Source organism: Corvus moneduloides, chromosome 2 (assembly GCF_009650955.1).
Source record: "Corvus moneduloides isolate bCorMon1 chromosome 2, bCorMon1.pri, whole genome shotgun sequence".
Taxonomy (NCBI): domain Eukaryota; kingdom Metazoa; phylum Chordata; class Aves; order Passeriformes; family Corvidae; genus Corvus; species Corvus moneduloides.
In genome coordinates, this window is record NC_045477.1 from 4,494,788 (window position 1) to 4,513,845 (window position 19,058).

The following is a 19,058-nucleotide window of genomic DNA, read 5'->3' on the forward strand; positions in this document are numbered from 1 at the left end:
TCAAGAGGTAAAGAGCCTGCACTCTCATCACTTATTCCCATGCAGAGATGTAAACCTTGCTTTTCACAGCAGACAGGAGGATTAAGGATATGCAAGGAGAGAAGAAGCCAACACAGGAAGAAATTCAGGCCTTCTACAATAATCTACTACTCCCACCTACCCATAGCATTACTGTAGCTATGACCTTTTGTTGCAGTCAGGGGAAATATGATTCCTTCTTCTCTGGTCTCCATATGTATTTCCAAAGAGCTCAGTTTTACTGTAATCTATGCATATTTCACATCTACCTACTTAATTCTACTGTCTCTGAAGATACACAGCAAGCCTTAGCAATCTCTACCTCTTTATTGCAAAATGCAGTCATCTTAAATGCAAACAATGCCCTTTGGAAATAGATCTAGGAAAAGGAATACTAATAGGAATTAGATATTAGGAGGAAGTTCTTCACTGTGAGAGTAGGGAAGCACAGGAACAGGTTGACCAGGGAACCTGTGGATGCTCCATTCCTGGACATGTTCAAGGTCAGGTTGGATGGGGCTCTGAACAATCTGGTCTAACGGAAGACGTCCCTGTCCATGGCAGCGGGATTGGAACAAGATCATCTTTAATGTTTGTTCCAACCCAAACCATTCTAAAATTCTATGAAATACGTTTTAAGTTCCTTACCACTCAGCACAGTGTCTTAATAAACTTCTTCCCAGACAGACTTACAATTTTACAGTTTTCCAGACATATGAACTGAGGAGGCTTCTTTAATGTCTCCTACTGAAGTACTTCACGAAGTTTTACCCACTAAGCAAGTGCTGCCAACCCAAAATATCCATCACTGGATATTCTGGGTATATGTGTACTGGATAGTCCCTCACTGTCCATGCCCAGCATCTACACACACTGAGCTGGCATGGGAAATGTGCACAACTTTTCGTGTCCAACTGATGTGTGGAACCCTCTGCCCTCTGAGAACATGAGCCTCAGCAGATTTAAGCATCACTCTTGCCATTCCTACCACTCCACAGCCTTGTATTCCTCACTCGAAATATTCCAGAACCATCTGGACGCAATCGTGTGCCATGTGCTCTGAGATGACCCTGCCCGAGCAGGGAGGTTGGACCAGATGACCCCACTGTGGTCCCTTCCAATCCGACCTGTTCTGTGATTCCGCACTTACTCTCCACCTATACGAGTCATAAGCGCATCATCTGACTGACATAATTCCCCCTCCACCCAAATACTTCGCCACTGACCGAATCAAGTCATTTACCACAACACCAGCGTCCCCATTCCTCGGTCACCCCGTGGCTCTCTCAACAAAGGCCACCGGCGTCCCCGGAGTGAAGAACCCATGGTGGTGCTGGGTCCCAGGCTGGCCTCGATGATCTCAGGGATCTTTCCCAAGCTAATGGATTCTGTGGAACCAGCGCAGATACGGGGCCGCCGCGCATCACTGCCCTGGCACCGCGGCACCCCTTCCCTGCCCATGCCGGCTTCGGGGGCTTTGTCCCCGGCACACCGACCCTTCCCCCGCCGAGGACGGGGCTCCTCGGCCGCCGCCAACACGGCTCCGAACCGGGTGGGCAGCGAACGGCACAGCCGTGCCCTGCTCGCGGATCCGCCCTCCGCCCCGGGAGCGGGATTAAAGAGCCGAACCGGCGGCCGGCCCTCCCTCGGTCCCTCGGTCCCTCACTCACCGGCGGTGAGGGCGGCGGCGATGATCAGCAGCCACGCCGCGCAGGGCCGCCCCGCGCTGCCTCCGCCCGCCGCCATCTTCCAGCCGCCGCCACCTCCCCGCGGCGCCCTCATTGTCCGCCCCCGGCCCCCGAGGGCCCGCCCCCCGCCCCCTGCCCCGCCCGCCCATTGGCTGCCGCCGCCGTCAATCACACACACCCCCCGCGCGCCGCTCGCCCCGCCCGCGCCCTGCCCCGCTGCTCCACGGGGATTGGGTAGAGGAGCCATCAGTCAAGGCCAGAGAACCTATGGGAGCAGGGAACGCGCTGTTCCGGCCCCCAGCCGGGCGCGTTGCTGGCGCCCCCCCGCGGCCGGCGGGCGGTGCAGCGGGGGGCGCGGGCGCTGCGGGGCCGCTCCCGGCCGGTGCATCCCGGGCGTCACATAAACGCTGAATCACGGAATCACCCACTCAGTGAGCCTGGAAAAGACCTCTGAGATCATCGAGCCCAACCTGTGACCCAACACCGCCATATCAGCTAGAGCACGGCACTGACTGGCACGTCCAGTCTTTCCTTAAACACCTCTCCAGCACCTCCCCTGGGTAGCCCATCCCAATGTTTCATCAACCTTTCTGTGAAAAAAATTCCTTCTGATGTCCAGCCTGAACCTCCCCTGGTGCAGCTTGAGGCCACGTCCCCTTGTCCTGTCAGTGGTTCCCTGGGAGAAGAGGCTGAACCCCACCTGGCTCCTTTCAGGGAGTTGTAGAGAGTGAAAAGGTCCTCCCTGAGCCTCCTGTTCTCCAGGCTGAGCCCCCCCAGCTCCCTCAGCCGCTCCTCGCAGGGCTGCCTCGGGCTCTGGCGCTGTCCGGCAGCTACCCTGCAGTGCGGGAAGCTTATCCAAATGCCTTTGGAGGCATGGTACCGATGGGCCCAGCTGGCACTGAGCCCATCTGCAAATAAACCGGCAGTCACTCCAGGGGAGTTGTGCTTCCCGTAGTCAAGAACACCACAGGAGCTGTTCAAGGACCACAGAGGTTTGATGACTCTGGTGTGGTGTGGTGTCCCAAGCACTCTCAGCTATGGAAGTCTCCTGCCGTGCATCACTCGGCCCAGTTTCCAACAGGGCAGTGACAGCAGGAGCAGATCACAGTGCTCACTTAGTGCCCCAACCCCTCTGCCAGCCTTGAGTTCCCCCAGGTGATTGTTATGGTGCCGGTTTGTCCCAAGGGAAGCGGGAGAGCGCTGCTGGGAGCTCTGAGCACAGACAGTGGTGGTTCCTCCTGCCTCCACAGAAGTCCTGCCCGTTGTTCCCTGTTAACTCAGAGAGCCTGTTTCGGCCTGCATTGCCTGTAAGCACAGGCTCCTGCCGAAGCTCTCCTGCTGCACCAGTCACGCAACCATCTTTGCCTTTCGCCTGAAAATACCTGCTTGGAATTTCCCTCGGCTTGCTGACTGGACTCCCAGCTGTTACACACCACCTGAGACCAAGCTTTCATCCTTCCCTCTTCCTCCTTGCTTCTGAGAACCTCTTTGTTGTGCCGTGTTTTCCCAACCATGCATTTTAAAGAAGCTGCACAAGCTGAGTCATACCTCAAGGCTATTGCTCACTGCATCTCTGAGCCTCCAGAGGCCTGCGGGGTGCTCTGCTCCTGCCCAGTGCTCCATGGATGCTGGTCCTCTCCCAGATGCCTGTGCCACCAGTTTCTCTGCCACTCTCTGGCCACCTCATCACATCTGCAGGTGAAAGAGGCCACAGGAAAGGCCCACTCCCATGTGCCACGCTGAGGAGGGTCATGACAAAGCAACCTCCTGCAAAAACATAGGCAGATTATTTTTTTTTCCAGACACCACCTTACAGCTCGCATGGGATTTAAAATGTAACAGCTTCTGCATCCATTATTTATACCCTAGGGGGAAGCTCTGGAGCACGTTCCTCATCTAACTGTTGTATGTGTTTTCTAGAAACCCAGACTACCAGAAATCCAGGGCACCGCTTGGGAATAAATACCAACAACACAGGCAACTCTTTGTATTGCAGGGAAATATCACCTTGTTTGGTTGGCACCTCATTTGACTTCCCTTGGCGGTGGGTCTTTAGCCAATTCATCAATATCCCTGCTTTCCAAATGGAGCAGAAACTGATAGGCAGGGATAAGCTTTTCATTCCAAGCCCTTTTTGCCTCAATACTTCCTCAGAGCTCTTCTTTCCCATGGAAACTCTGCCCAACCTCACAGCTCTCCCAGGTGGCTGGAAGTGCTCTTACCAGCATGGAAGCACCTCAGCACCCAGAGTTCACTGTTTATCTCCAGGTCCTGCAGTATTGCACAGTTCAAAAATGTTCACTCCTCTGAACAGGCCGAGCTTCACCCTTCTAAGCTTCACCCTTCTAAGCTTCACCCTTCTAATTTTTCCAAGACAGTAGTCCTAAAGCGGTTTTTTTTAATATTGCATTTTTCTTGTTCTCAAATTGACTGTCCTTCACAGAGCTCACATGTTCCCTTTTTGTGTACTAATAAACCTAATCGGGCCACAGGTGCCCCTTACTCATACTCTCCCTCCCCCGACAGAGCTGAGATCACATTGCCACAGGAACAGCCCTGACTGCCCTGTTTGTTGTGTACTAATACAGATGTTCACTACAGAGAACATCTGGTGGAGTCTCTGGTCTACTTACAGCAGAACATTCTTTATCCAGATAGATATTATCAAATTATTCTCTTCTGCTACTTCCAGAAAGGAAGTAGGGTGCTGGGACAACTTGATTTGTCCTGAGGAACATATATTGCATCTTCTTCCTTCTAGCTGTGTAACTCTACTCTGTCTAGTGACAACACTGGTATTTACCAAATTTCTTAGAAATTCAACTCACTGAGCTGGTGGCAAACTGATTTTTTTCAGTCTGCATATGAAGAGCTGGGATTTGTTACTTCTCTTCCTGCTGAATCCATTCCCCCTGAGGCGAGCAGCAGTGACAGGGCAGGACTGCTCAGGCCACAGCAGCCTCCTGGCAGGCTGCTGTCGAGTTGCTCAACTCGTTTCTGAGCTTTCTCACACACAGTAACATCAGCATTCAGTCTCACAACAGAAGGAAAAAACACTTTTCTTCTTTTTTTTTTCTTTTGCTTCTGCTTATCACAAAAGGAATATCTAAACCTGTGTGTATCATTGGGGAAGATGTTAAACACAGTTTTTCATGGCTGTTGTTTATGTTAGAAATTCAGACCTTTGTTTTCCTACTGTTTTGGAGAGGCCTCTAGTAGCTTGCCACAGAGAGCAAGCAGGATTTTGATGTTATAAAAAAGGGGTAATAACTTCTAGGTAGAGAAGCAAATATATTCAGACTGATTTTACATTTTTAATGGTTTTGACTGTTTTCTCTTTAGCCTGCATCTCTGTACATCCTAGAGGAATTGTACAGTATACACTGTTAAGTGTGCAAAGATATGCACTCCTGAAAAAAAATCCCACCCAAAACACTAATTTTGAATTAGTAATAGAAGAACATGAGAGAGAAAGAAAGAAAGAAAAAAAAAAGGCTCTATTTGTACAAGAAAGCATTGGGTGTCTATTACAACGTTATTTTTCTTCTGCAAGTTGGGAGAAACTGTGACTAGTGGATAATCCCAATTCATGTTTACTTGGTTAACTAGAAATGTGATTTTTTTTTTCAAAACTCAAGAGCTGGCAGCAGCACAGTAATTGCATATTGACCTTGAAGAGTTTGGGAACTATTTGTCACAGAGTCACAGAGTTGTTCGGGCTGGAAGGGACCTCTGGAGATCATCCAGCCCAACCCCTCTGCCAAGGCAGGGTCACCTATGCAGATTACACAGAGAAAGGTCCAGGTGGGGTTTAAATGTCTCCAGGACAGGAGAATCCATGCCCTCCCTGGGCTGCTGTTCCAGTGGTCTGGCCCCTTAGCACAAAGAAGTTCTTCCTCATGTTGAGTGGAACTTCTTAGGATTTAGTTTCTGGCCATTGCTCCTTGTCCTGTCACTGGGCTGAAAACAGCCTGGCACCATCCTCCTTTGAGATATTTATATATATTGATGAGATCCCCTCTCAGTCTTGTCTTCCATAACTCAGCTTTTCCATAATTTGATTAAGAAGAATGTCTTGGGTCACCCACTATGCAAGGATAAGTGTTCTGAGGAAAACTTAGGATGGAAAAGGACGGGAATGATGAGCTATTCCAGTGCTGAATGGATGCTAAGGAACAGTTTCAGTCACGAGTCTTCCTGATAACCTTGACACATAAGAAAGCACATAAAATGGAAGCAATTTGCCTTCCCGTCTCTCTCTCCATCTCTCCAACTTCTTGGAACATACTGGAATATAGGCAAAATTAGTGTAGTGGCTGTTGCTGTACGAAGGCAAAAGCCAAGGTAGCACTGACCTCTACCCTGACCAGCATCAGCGTTCAAAGACTCTCTATTTAAGCAGGTCTGCATAAAATCATCATCTGCAAGTTAGGAAAGTAACGTTGCCACTACTTGGCTGCGGTACAGCTTGAAATTATGGAAATGAACCACGAATTTCCCCTCATCGCGCTGGGGTTTGTGGTCTGGCTGTCGCGGTCGATAGCTCGCCACGTACGAGCAGCTTTTGCACCCACGGGGCGACAGAGCTGCCGCGGTGCCGGGCAGGAACCCGGGGAGCGCCGGCAGCCACAGGAACAGCGCGCGTGCCCCCCCAGGAACAGGGAACGCCGCGGGAATGGGGTCGGGCCGGAGCTGTCCCGCGCAGCGGCTGCGCGGCGCCACCGAAGCGCTCCTGTGCAGGGGAGAGGAAAAGTCTCTCGCGGCGGCTCGTTGGTCTAGGGGTATGATTCTCGCTTAGGGTGCGAGAGGTCCCGGGTTCAAATCCCGGACGAGCCCAGTTTTTTTTTTTTTCTTTAATTTTCTTCCTTCTCCGCAGCAGCGAAGCGAAGGGACACGCGCGGGACCAGCAACGAGACCCACTCGTTCCTTTTTAGCGCAAGAAAAAGCGTTAATAACTCACCAGGGAGCGGCCGCTCCTCCTCGTCTCGCACCGGGAGTCGCGACTCCCATTTTTCCCAGGCAGATCCCCGCCTTCCCCCTCACCGGGACGGCGCTGCAGGGCCGCTCCTCTCCGTTCCGAGCGGCCCTACCCGGGCCGTGCCGCCCCAGCCCCATCCCCGCCCCCGCTGCGGGGGAGCCTGAGGCGCAAAACCGCAGCAGGGCCCCGCGGCGGCAAAATAGGGAGCGCTGCCGCGCCCCCTCCTCAGCGGGCTCGTCCGGGATTTGAACCCGGGACCTCTCGCACCCGAAGCGAGAATCATACCCCTAGACCAACGAGCCGCTCTCTTGGTGCTTTCCCAGCTCGGCACTTCACTGCCGTCCCGCCTCCTCCCGGCCTGGCCGCCGCGCCACGGCCTGTGCGGATCCGCTACCTGTGTGGGTCTGTCCTTCCCGGCCAGCACCGCACTGCCAGCGGCTTTGCCCAGCGCTGCGGAGCACATCGCTGCTCTCCCGAACTGCGGGGCTTGCGGCCATTTCTCCCGGCTCGCCCCCTCCCTCCCTTCCCCGGGTAATCCCTGGCCTCGTCCTTCCCCCGACCCTACGGCTCTGCACGTTAGCGGTCATTCCGCGTCCCCGCGGGGGGAGCAGCGGCCCCCGCGGCGCTCCGCTCCTTTCCCCCGCGCTCCCGCGCTCATCCGAGGGGCGCAGGAACAACCCAGCCTTCCCATTCCAACTCCCATTCCCACTCCCACTCCGCGCCCGCGGCGGCGCTGGAAGCCGGGCGAGCTCGCTCCCAGGGGATCGGGAGGCGGGGGAATAGGACTCTCCCCCCCACCCCCCCGCGGCTTTGGTTCGTCCCGGGCCGCGCTGTGCGCTGCGCCCCCTGGCGGAGCCGGGCGGGTGTCGCAGCACTGCCCTCGGTCCCCGCGCATCCCGGGTGTGCGCGGGCGCTCCCGGGGCTGATCCACGGGCAGGACAAGCACCCACGGGAGCCACAGGCATCGCCTTTGGGGTTCTGAGCCCACAGCACCCTCCTGGTTCAAATCCCGCTTGTCCCTGATGTGCTCTGTCCTGCTAATGCTTCCTGTCATCCTCATGTTTCCATGCCTCTGCATCCCAGACTTTCAAAAAGTCCTATTCCTCCCTATTCCTCAGTAGTTGCTCTCTCAAATTAAAATGTTGAAGTCCTAATGCCAGTGGAAATCTCACCCCTGTTCTGTCTGCTGCTACCAGCTGCCCATGCTTCCTCAGCTTCTTCATCTTTCTAGGAGGAAACAAAACACATACATTTTTGTTTTGCTTTGTTTTTATTCCACCATTTATTTATTCTGTTTCTCCCTTGGATTTCCATTCCCGTGCTCAGGACACACATACACATTCTCTAAACAGGCACACATATATCTGTACGTACAGTAAGGCACAACCACTCACATCCAGATGGGACAGTCTGCTGAGAGAAGAAACAGGGGACAGCCAGTGATTGCAGCCTGCCCTGGAATACAAGCTATAGCAAGCAGATTAAAATGGATTCAAAAACAACAGTGCTCCACAGCATGGCTCAAAAGGGTGTGGAGGTCGTGTTTACCAACAAGCCCATGATATGCAGGAGGGCAAGCGCTGCTGGCTCTCAGCAAGTGCGGCCTCAGTGCTTTCACGTGGGAAAAACAAAGGCAGGGCACGCACAGAGCCTCTTCTTCCCGTGAGATTTTAGAGCTAGTGAACAGAAAGGGGATATCAGACACAAAGGTTTGGAACACTGCTTTGTTGCAGAGCCTGCCAGAGGACAGATGTGAGCTGTGTGGTGTGAAATGCTTGTGCCTCTACAGAGAGGCAGGGACAAGCCAAGCCTCTGACCCTGCTCAGCTTCACGTTTGCTAGAAGGAGCTTCGGGAGGGATGAGGACGAGCAGAATGTTCTGCCCTGGTCCCTGCAGCCGTGTCTATGCTGCTGGGTACCAGGTGGCTGGCAGCAGGTTTAAGCACTGAACCCTGACCATTCACAATGCCTAACATCTGGCTGATGCCTCAGCTTTTGGCAAGTCTGGCTCACTGGAGCCCAGTGAGCCCAGACTTGTCCACATGTCCACGTCACACTGTGGACATTTTGTTCAGTGTAGCCAGCACAGCTTCAGGTACTGCTGTCAGGAAACTGGTCAAGTGAGGGTCTGACATCCACCTTCCCCCAAGTACTCTCCAGACTGAAATCATAGTGACTGCTAACCTGTGACTTTTAGTAGCCCAAGAGTAAATGCCAATCTAGTACAGTGCATAAGTACTTAGGAAGGACTGGCTGCCTGAGCTTTGCCAGTTCAGCCAGGCAATGCCACTGGAAACTCAGCCAGCTAAGACTACTTCTTTGACCAGCACAAAATTCATCGGCTGTTTCCAGGAAGCTGGGATGCTTTCTGTCATGAGTGGCTCTTGGTGGCCACTCATGACAGTAAAAGTTTCAAAAAAGATTGGATAAGGTCTGGAAGTGAGAAAGACTGGACAAGCAGCCCTTATAAATCTGGACAGGAGCCGAGAACCAGATAAGAGAACTTGCCCTGTTGACCTACTCAGCACATCTTTTCTTTGCCTACAGTCTGCTGGCTGTCACTTTCCACTGCACTTAAAGCACCCCAAAGCTGAAGCACACAAGACCTACCAGCCTACCACAGGTGGCTGTTTCACAGATCAGCCCCACTCCAAAGGGATTTTGTATTTTTATGATCCATGTTCTAGGAGTTTTCCCGTGTTCAGGGTTCACATTGTCTGCCATACAGCACATATGGAGAAAACATACTGTTTCCCATCGTTAAAACATTATTTACTGAAGTTTTAAAGCCCAAAGTACTTTAAAAGAAGCAACCAAAAAGGCACCATACGTGTATGTATGTACGTAACTGATGAACTTCATCTAAGACCAATGCAGGGGAGAAGAAAAAGACATTTTGGAGCAGGATGAAGAAGCAGAAGGACCGTGAGTGGTGGTGGCTGCTGGCTCCAGGACAGCGGGTGTCAGGTCTCTCAGTCCCCAAATATCACCAAGGAACGCCAGCCAACACCTGAATTTTGAACTCCGAAGAGATTGCAAACAGTGTCTTGTTCCAGCCGTCCCAAAATATGATGGTGCAAAGCAGAGAGGCAGCGAGTGGCCACTCAGCTCTGTGATGAGTCTGGACCTCAGGGGATTTCTGCATTCTGCTCTTCTCCTGCCACTGAAGGTTTTCCAGTAGCTTCCACATTGATTGGGTTAGATGGCTCCTATCCACATGTTAAGTCTCCTCTGCCCTGATTGGATATGTCCTTCTGAGAGGGGAAAATACGTAAGGAAATAATGAAAAATAATCATGGGTCTAAGCAAAGGCAGTGCTGGGAAGTCCTGGGGGTACTTTGGTGGTTTCTGTGCTAGGAGGCAAAGGTGAGCTGCAGCCTGAGCACCAGAATCCTTCCTTCAGCCGCTCCTTGCCAAACCAAGGAAGCATTTGAAGAGGAGGTGATTGAGGTGGGATGAGACACATCCTCAGGCATCTGTGGCTCTGTTATCAGTGGTTACAGAACACACAAGAAGGTGCATGGAACAAGTCCTGCTTTAGCCAGCAGAAATCCTTTTATTTCAAGTAGCAAAGGCCCCTGCTTGCACACTTCCAGAGCTGGTCATGAAACTGGTGTGCCCCGGGTTTGCTGGCAAAGCTAACAAGCTGTACACATAGGGAATATATATGTACATATGTATACATACAACGTGTGCACACATATAAATATGTATATCTAAGAAATCATACTGATACAGTGTATACATGGTTACTGCTGGGGAAATGTGCTTTTTACTGCAAGTACTTTCAAACTGCTTTCAAAACAGCAATGCAGGAGGGTGCCTGGTAAGCAGAGCCTCTCCATTATAGTGAATCCAGAATCAGCTTTGCTTCTTTTCCATCCTCTCTGTAACACCACCCAGGAGGGCTGGTCGTTTTGAGTACCCTGCCTCACAGCCTCTGCAGGCCTGAGATCTGAGGCTTTTGACATGGGGGGAGCAGCAAAATTGTTGTTGTGTTCTGTCACAGTTGCCATTTCTGTTAACAGCAAAACCCTCAGGTGTCTTAGGAGCCACCATCATGCTGGCCCATCTTACCTGTGTGTCACAGCTACGCTGTGCCCTGGTCCTGCGTGGCTGACACTGAAGGCTCACTGGCAGTCTCTAACCCCACTGCGTCCTGCAGCGGTTCGGGTGCCAGTGCTGTTTCTTCAGTGTCTGATGTTCTCTGTGTGCCTGTGCTCTCACTGCTCTCCTTTGTTTCACCTTCAGCTTCCTCCTTCTCCTTGTCCCCCTTTCCTTGTTCACAGGCAGTGCTTTGCTGCTCTTCTCCCTGGGAACCCTCACACAACTCACTGTTTCCAGAGGGAGGCTGAGGAGAGTTCTCCTCTCCTGGGGCATCATGACACACTTCTTCCTTCTCTGTATTCCCTGTGTTATTCTTGCAAGGAGTAATTTCCTCTGCCTGCTTTTCCCTTTTTTCCCCATCTTCTGATCTACTGGATCCTCTCCTTGATGGGGGCTTCTCATCAGACTCTGCCTGATTCTTCTGCTCTTTGCTCCCTTTTTCTTCATCCTCTGATCTGCTGGATCCTCTCCTTGATGCTGGCTTCTCATCAGACCCTGCCTGTTTCTTCTGGTCTTTGCTCCCTGTTTCCGCCTCCTCTGTCTTGCCATTGGGCCCAAAGACCTCATCTTCCCTGGCACCATTTTCAGGAGAAGACAAGTTGACCACTAAATCTTCCCCGTCCCCGTACTCGGACAGAGATCTTCGGAACCTCCGGGAGGGAGGCCTGCGCTTTATCGATCCTCGTGTCCGCACCTGGGAGGCAGGAAAGGCAGACATTGAAGCAGTCAAGAGAGCGGTACTGGAAAGCAGGAAAGCACAACAGAGGAAAATAGCATTGGATGTCCCAGCTTCTTCTACTCTGGGCAATTTGGTGGTTGAGGAAGGAGGCTGTACTCCAGCTGGTGATGGTGAATGCAGGTTACAGCTCCCCACTTAAGTGCCAAACACGCTGGTGACACCTGACAAGCTGCCATGTTCTGTGTGGCTCCCTAAACTGAGCCTCAGTCACCTCAGACATTCACTGGCATGTGGCACCACCTGCTCACAGCACTCCCTGCCACCAGCCACCCTGGTACTGCTGAGCTGAGGTGACTGGGTCCTGCCCCTTCAACCCCTCCTTCACCCACCAGGAAGGCTGCTGGAGGAGGCAGGCAGAGAGGAGACTTCACAGAGCTGCACCAAAAGGCTTTTTGGAACCCGGTGCATAGATCTCTCTTGGCCACAAATGCATACTCTTACAGCAGGACTGAGGGCTCAGCCTCCTCTTCCTCTTCATCCCCAAGCAATAAACAAGCCTTATAGAATGGAGAAATCCTAGCACACATCTCCTACCTTGTTGTAGAACTGCAGCTGAGTGCCTTCTGGGGGCTGATCAAAGCTGACTGGCGTCTCACTGGGCTGGGACTGAGTCCCTGGGCTGGTGGGCGTTGAGGGAGGCGTGCTGAACGGAGAAACCAGGACTTTCAACCCAGGGCTTTTGGGAGACACTCCCGGCAGCAGAGCAGCCGGAGCAAAAGCCAGATTGGCCTGCAAAGAAAAACCCCCATTAGGGGCGTGCATGACAGCAGCGTGTGCTACACATGATAACCACACAGGGGAACCCCTGCCCTGCCACATCTCTCAGCTGTCACAGACCTTCTGGTTGCGGGTTTCTCCTGGTGACATGGTCAACAAACAAGTCTGGGCACAGCAGTTATGACTGGACATTTGTCCTTCCCTGGCAGCTGGAACTAAGAACATATTCTTTTGTCATCCTGAGGCCTTTTGGGATTTTCCAGTGACCCAGCCAAGCCACCACACTCTGCAGTGGCTGAGCTGGCAGAAAATCTGAACAAGCAGCCAGCAATCACTTCAAGATTTAAACCCTCCTGTAGGCAAATGTCCTTGGGTGCATCAGGAGGGACAGTGCTATGAATAGGCTCAGGTTGTGTCAGGGTGGCCAGAAGGCTCTGGAGTGACACGTGCTGCCGGGACAGGCAGCTGGCAGCGGCAGGGCACTCTGTCTTCAGGCTGTGGAGCGCTGAACCACCCTCAGCAGCGCAGATCAGGCACCGCAGAAACATAAAAAGGGCAGGAAGCGCTGGGTGTGTTTGTGTGTTAACTGCGGGAATCCAGAGGAGGGAAGTGCAGTGCAGAGCTTCCAGGCACACATGTGGGACAGCCAGAGCCCGGAACACACGCCCCACTGCCAGGACTGTCACCGCCTCTGCTCGATGCCAGCTCCCCGATGGAGTGCAGGGGACTCAGTGCAAGTGACACTGCTGCCAGGAAAGAGCTGGAGGAAGTCTCAGCCACGGTTTCCCTCACTTTCTCTCAAGAGCTGCACTTAAACTGAGGCTCCTGCCCCTGCTCCCTGCTCGAGCAGTGCTGCTGCCATGCCCATGCCTAGCCATGTAAAACGATCCTGATCCATGCACTGACATGCTCAGGGACACGCCGGGGGATCACTGGACTGCTTCTGATGCTTGTTACCATTACCAGACCTGCTCTGCCTTCATCTTTGTGTATGGTGGGACTGGGTCCTCACCAGTGAGGCCACTGCCCCATTTACCTGGCTGTCACCCCTGGCTCCTGCATCCCGTTCCCCTGTGGCTGCTCTGCATGGGAAGTAGCTGTGACCCATGCCAATCAGTTTTAATTTGATGGGGAAGCCATGTAGGTTCTGCCAGGACCTACCTGCAGCTTTTCAATCATGGGTGAGCTTTTCACCTTGACCTTGGGAATGGGGCAAGCATTTGGTGACCGCTTCTGCAAAACAACATGCACGAAAACGTCACAGTAAAGTAGGTGAGAAACAGGAGATATAATAAAGGCAGAAAACTTGGAAGAGATAAGCAGAAACTGCTGGTAGGGAAGCAAATGAAGCCTCATGTAGTGTTTTCACACAAAAGTTTCTTTTCCTTCATTCCTGACTCCGTTCTCCTTTCATCCTACAGCCAGATACATTCCTCTGGGGGAGAAGGGCTGCTGTCTGAAGTGTCTGAGTTAGGTGATGTGTGATGGCTCTGCTCCTACACTGCCTTCACTAAGGTATCTAGCCTGTGGCACAGTTTCCCCTGGTATCATTTCAGGATCAGGCAGATTAAAATTCTATCTCTTAAAGCCATAATGTCGGCAAACATTGTGAACTTTCTGTGACAGGAAAGACTTTCTGCCACCACTTGAGTAACCAAGGTAAAGGATATCCAATTAGTATAAGCAGGAAGGGGCTAAATGGCAGGAAAGGTAGAGCTGTGAAAAGGCTGGAAGCAGTCTCAGAAAGAGACAGCATTGCTTTCAGAAGGGGCATATTGCTTTTTTCAGAAAAGGAAGGAATCTAGCATTTTAAAACTTAATACTCCTTTGGCATGGAGGCAGCAAGAGCCTGTAGCTCACAGATAAGAAGGACAAAGAACTACCTGCTTGCTAAGGGCAGGTGACAACGTGAAATTTGGTGGGTAGACCTCATACCCTGAAACACAGAAGGATGGAAGTGACCAAAGAAGTCCTGGCCTGAGTGTAAAATTTCCTAAGTAGCAGCCAGCTTACTGGGACCCGCGCATTCAAGGGTCCTAAAGAAGTATTCAGTGGGTATTGCCAACAAACCCTCTTCTTCACTTTGGATTAATCATTCCCCTTTTCTGAGGATGGAAAAATCTCATGAGCAGAACTATTACCCCATTATGAGCAACAAACAGCATGGGTGCTCCCTGCTCAAATCTAATAAATACCAGTGGTTCCTGAACAGTGGTAACTGGATGGATCCATCAGTGAGCCAAGGGTGAAAACAAAAGCAGCAGAAATGGGCTGTGCATCCATGCTGCAGGAGCAGGGAACAGCATGGAGCTGACTCTGAGTCAGTACATGTGGGAGGGCAGGGGCAGGTTTGATGCTGCAAGATTGATGTCTTTGGCTGCACAGCCTGACCTCTCTGCCACCTCCAAACTCATGTCTCAGGAGAGAACAGGCTGCAGAGAGGAAAGACCTTGTCCCCCTATTAAACTGATACTCACTTGCTCATCATTGTCACTTGTCTCAGTTTTGTGGGAATACAAGGGAAGGGAGCAGGGTGGTTTCCTCCGAGTTGGCTTGTGTGGTGGCACCTAAGAGAAGAAAACAACCAATTCAGCAGCAGGGAAATCAGGTTTCTTAAAAAGGAAGTGAAATTCAAGCACCAAAGGCCATGCTGTGTGAGTGACCTGCCCGGGAGGCAGGGCTCAGCCTGCCCAAATGAGTCATCCAAAGGCAGCACAAGGTGGTTATTAGCACATGGGGGTGCTTGTAGCATCTGGAGCCCAGTCTTAGTATTGGAAGAGTAGCCTGTATCTGTTTCTTGATGCAACAGACACTCTTCTAAGCTGTGAAGCCTTCCCAGAAACTTCATCTGCAAAGCATCCTGCTAGAAACCCCTTCACACTGGAACAGGTTGTGACTGTTCTCTTTCCTGTTTTTACCAGGATTTCCTTTCAGTGAGTCCCAGCTGCCTACCTGGTTCACGATTTCCTATTCTGCATCTGATACATTTTAGGGAAAAAAAGGGAAATTCCGACTTTTTCAGAATTTCAGCCCCATTCGTTTCTCTTGAATGAAGAAAAGCAGCTCACAGGGACAAGGCCTCAGCTGTAACCTTAAATTTGACTAAGAAACAGATTCTCCAGGGGAGAAGGAACAAGGCAACTTAATGGCAGGGACATTGATTCCTTCTGAATGTCCTTGGACTCTCAGAACGACAAGAGAGCTCCCTAGGAAGAGATGCATAGCACGTAACTATTGCTCTGGTCTTGAAGCTCAACTGTCTCCATTTTCATGCCAGGTTTGCAGTCTCTTGCCAAGCTGTTAACATACTTTTCATGTGTAAAAAAAAAACCAAACCAAAATAACTGGCTAATACTGTGGATCTTGGATAATATCTAGAATAAAGTATCTGGATAATTTTGCTGCCTTCTCACAGGCTGGCATGTGAAAAGTTGGATTATGGCATCTTTACCCTCTGTAGAGTTGGTTGTCTTGGAGGACCTGTGCACTAGATGTCACTTAAATTCTGGAGGTGCTGCACCCAGCCATGGCACTGCTGCATTTCTAAGCAGCTAAGGGCAGCCCTGCCCTTATCCTCGTGTCATGCTAGGAAGTAAAAATGTGTCTTATGGAAACCTGACGGTTCTGCAACCATGAAATGCTGCGCTGTGCCACAGCAGATGTGTCAGAGGTTCCCTGGTTGACAGGATCCTCTCTGCTGGCATGGGCCAAGCAAGGGTTAAAGACCATCCACTGGGCCATTAATCTGAAACCAGCTTGAGAAAGCTGGTGGGGAAGTGACAGATGGCTTGGAGAGAAAAGACAGGAAACTTTGTCCTCCTCTGTCTCTGGAGAAAATGAGTTTCCCTGAACTGTGAGGCCCCTCCACGCTGCCCTGGCTTGGGAGCAGCAGAGGTCTGCAGATAACACAAGAGAGGTCTGGGAACTTTCTGCCTTCTGAAGGATGAGTGACTTAGTGCAATTGAATCCCATACCTTCAAAAGAGGAAATCATTGTAATGGGACGGATGGAGTGGTGTGCTGGCTACCAGAGAGAAAAAAACAGTGCTTGGGAAAAGATTGGCTATTCCCATCCTGGGAGTGCAAAACTCTGATAGATGATGGAACGCCAGCCCTGCAGGACAGAGGTCACCACTGCATCCAGCCAAAGACAGGAGGGGTGACAGGGAGGATACCCTTAGGCCAGTCTGGGATCTGAGTGGCAGAAGGGAGCAGTTCAGTTTCTAAAGGGCACACATTGCCTGAGAAGGGCCACCAGCAAACATTTATGCTTCTAAAAGAAAAAGGCATAATGATACAGGAGGCTCTCTGAAAATGTCAACCTCCTTTCATAAATAACCCTGGCTTTCCTTTCTTCCTAAGAGAGGTATTCTAGTGTTTGGCTTAGCTGGTGAAAGTCAGCGTGTGAGGGATTGCCTGGTGTAGTGGGATTTCATTAAAATAAAGCTTCAGCATGATAGAGATAGGCACAGAGTCCGAAACATCGTTGGGAAGAGGCAGTGAAGGTGAGTAAAGAGGCAGCTTTCTCTCAGACTCACACAGAAGTAATTACCTGGAGGTGTAAGGAGGAGGAAACCCTCTTTTGTGAACGAGGTGCCGACGACGTGCCACTGGCTGCTACACTGCATAATCTTGCTGTTTGCTTTCTTTTTCCATCAACATCGGCTATTTCATTACTCATTGCTGCTGTCTGCCCACAAAAGCCAGCCCACATGCATGCACTGCTGTCTGCTGCTGCTGGGTAAATCTGTGCACCCTACCAAGCTTTGCAGTATCTCAGTTAGTGTCCGTCCCAAGACATGGCTCTACCAAAATACTCAACCACCAGTCGGCAATGCATGGAAGATACTGCCACAGCTTGCATGGCACAGAGAGATGAGTCCTCTGCACAGATTCAAAATCAAGGTGGATTCATGCTCAGATCATTGATGCTCCAGCAGGAAGAGACAAGTGATTAACTTCCCACTCAGTTTCCTGCTGGTGGCTGCAGAGCACCTTACCTCTTTTCCAGGGATATTGGCTGCTTGCTCTTTGAACTTCCCTGCTAGCTGAGCCACTGAGGGTGATGCCGACTTGTCCACCTCTGAGTTGGTCTCTGCTGGCCTGTTCTGACAAACCAGGAACAAGAAGTTATGAGTGAAGGCTGGGAAAAGCAAGCCTGTGCATGTGTTACAAAGTTTAAAAGTAAGAAGGGACTTGAACCAGAGCTCCTAACATCTGGCATCAATCACCCAGCCTGAGAGCAAGAGGTTTTGGAAGACAGGATTTAGCAGCATTTTCAAATATCCCAGAAAATCAGTAATTCACGCAGAGCCTTTCAGCTCCAGCCGAAGAGCCTACACTCAGTACTTTTCAATGGAAGCAAACCAGGTGTTTCAAGCCAAGTGTCTGTCCCTCTTACCCTTGCAGTGAGCAGATGGAGCAGGGCAGTAAGGTACATTCCCATACACCTCCTCAGCCCTCTCATACCCTTTTTACTGCCCTGGTCACCACCAGCCTTGCTTTTCTGCTGGTTCTGCTGTGAGAAGCCATTCCCAGTCCTCACAGCAAGCCAACATCTGCTTGGAGATGTGTCCCTTGCTGTTCTGCTTTTTTGGCAGTGAAATACTCAGGCGGGTGGGGGGGAAGGAGGAAATACCATGGCTGAGAGAAGCTTCCCCTCCCCTGGGTCGACAGCAGGCTGAGAAGCAGAAGGCTTGTGCTGGAGTCTGGATGAGGCAGCTCTTCCCACATCACACTGCCCTGGTGTCATCCCACATTTACCTTGTTTTCTTTGCTATGTGTCTATTGAGCAATTTGAGTAGAAAGCCTTGAAATCACAGCTGATGAAAGGAAACCTTTGTTCTTCATCTCTGGTATTTGATGCCAGGGAAACCAAACCAGGGGAACTGAGAATAACTAACCAACAATTGTTCTTCCAACCAGAAATAACAATCCTGGTTTTGTTAGAGGCGGAAACCTCAGAACAGGAAACCAGGTTACGAACCATCAGTAAGGAAGCTCACACCTCTGCTCCCTGTACCACCACCACGAGCCCATGACCAGCACCACACTTCTCACCCCACTGCCTCAATGCCCTTCTGCTTCTCTGTCAGGAAGTTTCCCCAAAGGCTGTTGCTAGAGGAACACATTTCTGTTTCTGCAAAGCCTCCAGCAGAGCCTTTCCCTCTCCCTTGACACTGTTCTGCCTGGGGAGGGACCTGCTGTCTTGTGAACACAACCACTCCTTCAGCATCACTGGAGGTGAAAAGCCCTCAAAACACCAGTCTGGCCCATGCATGGACCACTTCCTTTGGGCAACCATGCTACAGAGGCTGAAGAAAGAGCTGTGGAAACTTGAAATCATATTAAGGAAGGGATTTCTTTAGACTCACAGTTTCTAGTCTAGAAGCAAATCAAGGACGCTGCATTAAGGATCATCTCATCACCCACAGCTTGCAGCAGTCTCTAGTATGAAATGCCTGGTAGAGAGCAGTGTGGATAAGGCCAGTTTGCATAGTGGGAAAGGGCCTTTCCCTTTCTCAGAGACCTGTAAATAAATGCTCCCAGTAAACGTAATCGTCTTTTTCCAGACCCACAAGCTCCTGTAGGTGTCTGCCATTCCCTGTTAAACTAACCATACACTTTGGAATAGCTTTCCTGTACCCAAGGAAGTCATATCAAGCTGCCTCATCCCAATGACCTTCACGCACCTTCCCCTCAGCTTTTCACCTTTCATTGGAGTGAAAGGCAGGGAAAGTGGCAGATAATGGAATGGAAGAAGGAGTGAGTAAGCAGATCAGCAGGGCAACCTCCTGCACATGAAAAATGATG

The 19,058-nt window shown here is 51.2% G+C and overlaps 2 protein-coding genes and 2 non-coding genes across 10 annotated transcripts in view; 1 reads left to right on the forward strand and 3 right to left on the reverse strand.

Moving 5' to 3' along the window:
- MPZL1 (myelin protein zero like 1) overlaps positions 1-1,811 on the reverse strand; it is a 34,097-nt gene extending 32,286 nt beyond the window's left edge. The window contains exon 1 of one of the 2 annotated variants that reach the window (XM_032096038.1): positions 1,689-1,811. In XM_032096038.1, coding sequence (XP_031951929.1) covers positions 1,689-1,800 — 112 coding nt within the window. In that variant the 5' untranslated portion in view covers positions 1,801-1,811. Of the gene's footprint in view, positions 1-1,261; positions 1,495-1,688 lie in introns of those variants that run through there. The other variant, XM_032096039.1, reaches the window with a different exon arrangement.
- A 4,659-nt stretch (positions 1,812-6,470) lies between these two features.
- TRNAP-AGG lies at positions 6,471-6,542 on the forward strand. The gene has a single exon. It is a non-coding gene; the product is annotated as a tRNA-Pro (tRNA).
- Positions 6,543-6,914: 372 nt separating this feature from the next.
- TRNAP-CGG lies at positions 6,915-6,986 on the reverse strand. The gene has a single exon. It is a non-coding gene; the product is annotated as a tRNA-Pro (tRNA).
- Positions 6,987-9,373: 2,387 nt separating this feature from the next.
- Positions 9,374-19,058, reverse strand: part of RCSD1 (RCSD domain containing 1) — a 37,343-nt gene continuing 27,658 nt past the window's right edge. For 3 of the 6 annotated variants that reach the window (XM_032096106.1, XM_032096088.1, XM_032096096.1), the window contains 6 exons: positions 17,246-17,353; positions 14,724-14,813; positions 13,408-13,479; positions 12,064-12,258; positions 10,761-11,484; positions 9,374-9,937 (listed from right to left, as the gene is read on the reverse strand). In XM_032096106.1, the coding sequence (XP_031951997.1) occupies positions 10,774-11,484; positions 12,064-12,258; positions 13,408-13,479; positions 14,724-14,813; positions 17,246-17,353 (1,176 nt within the window). In that variant the 3' untranslated portion in view covers positions 9,374-9,937; positions 10,761-10,773. Of the gene's footprint in view, positions 9,938-10,760; positions 11,485-12,063; positions 12,259-13,407; positions 13,480-14,723; positions 14,814-17,245; positions 17,354-17,646; positions 18,254-19,058 lie in introns of those variants that run through there. The other 3 variants (XM_032096078.1, XM_032096113.1, XM_032096124.1) reach the window with 3 other exon arrangements.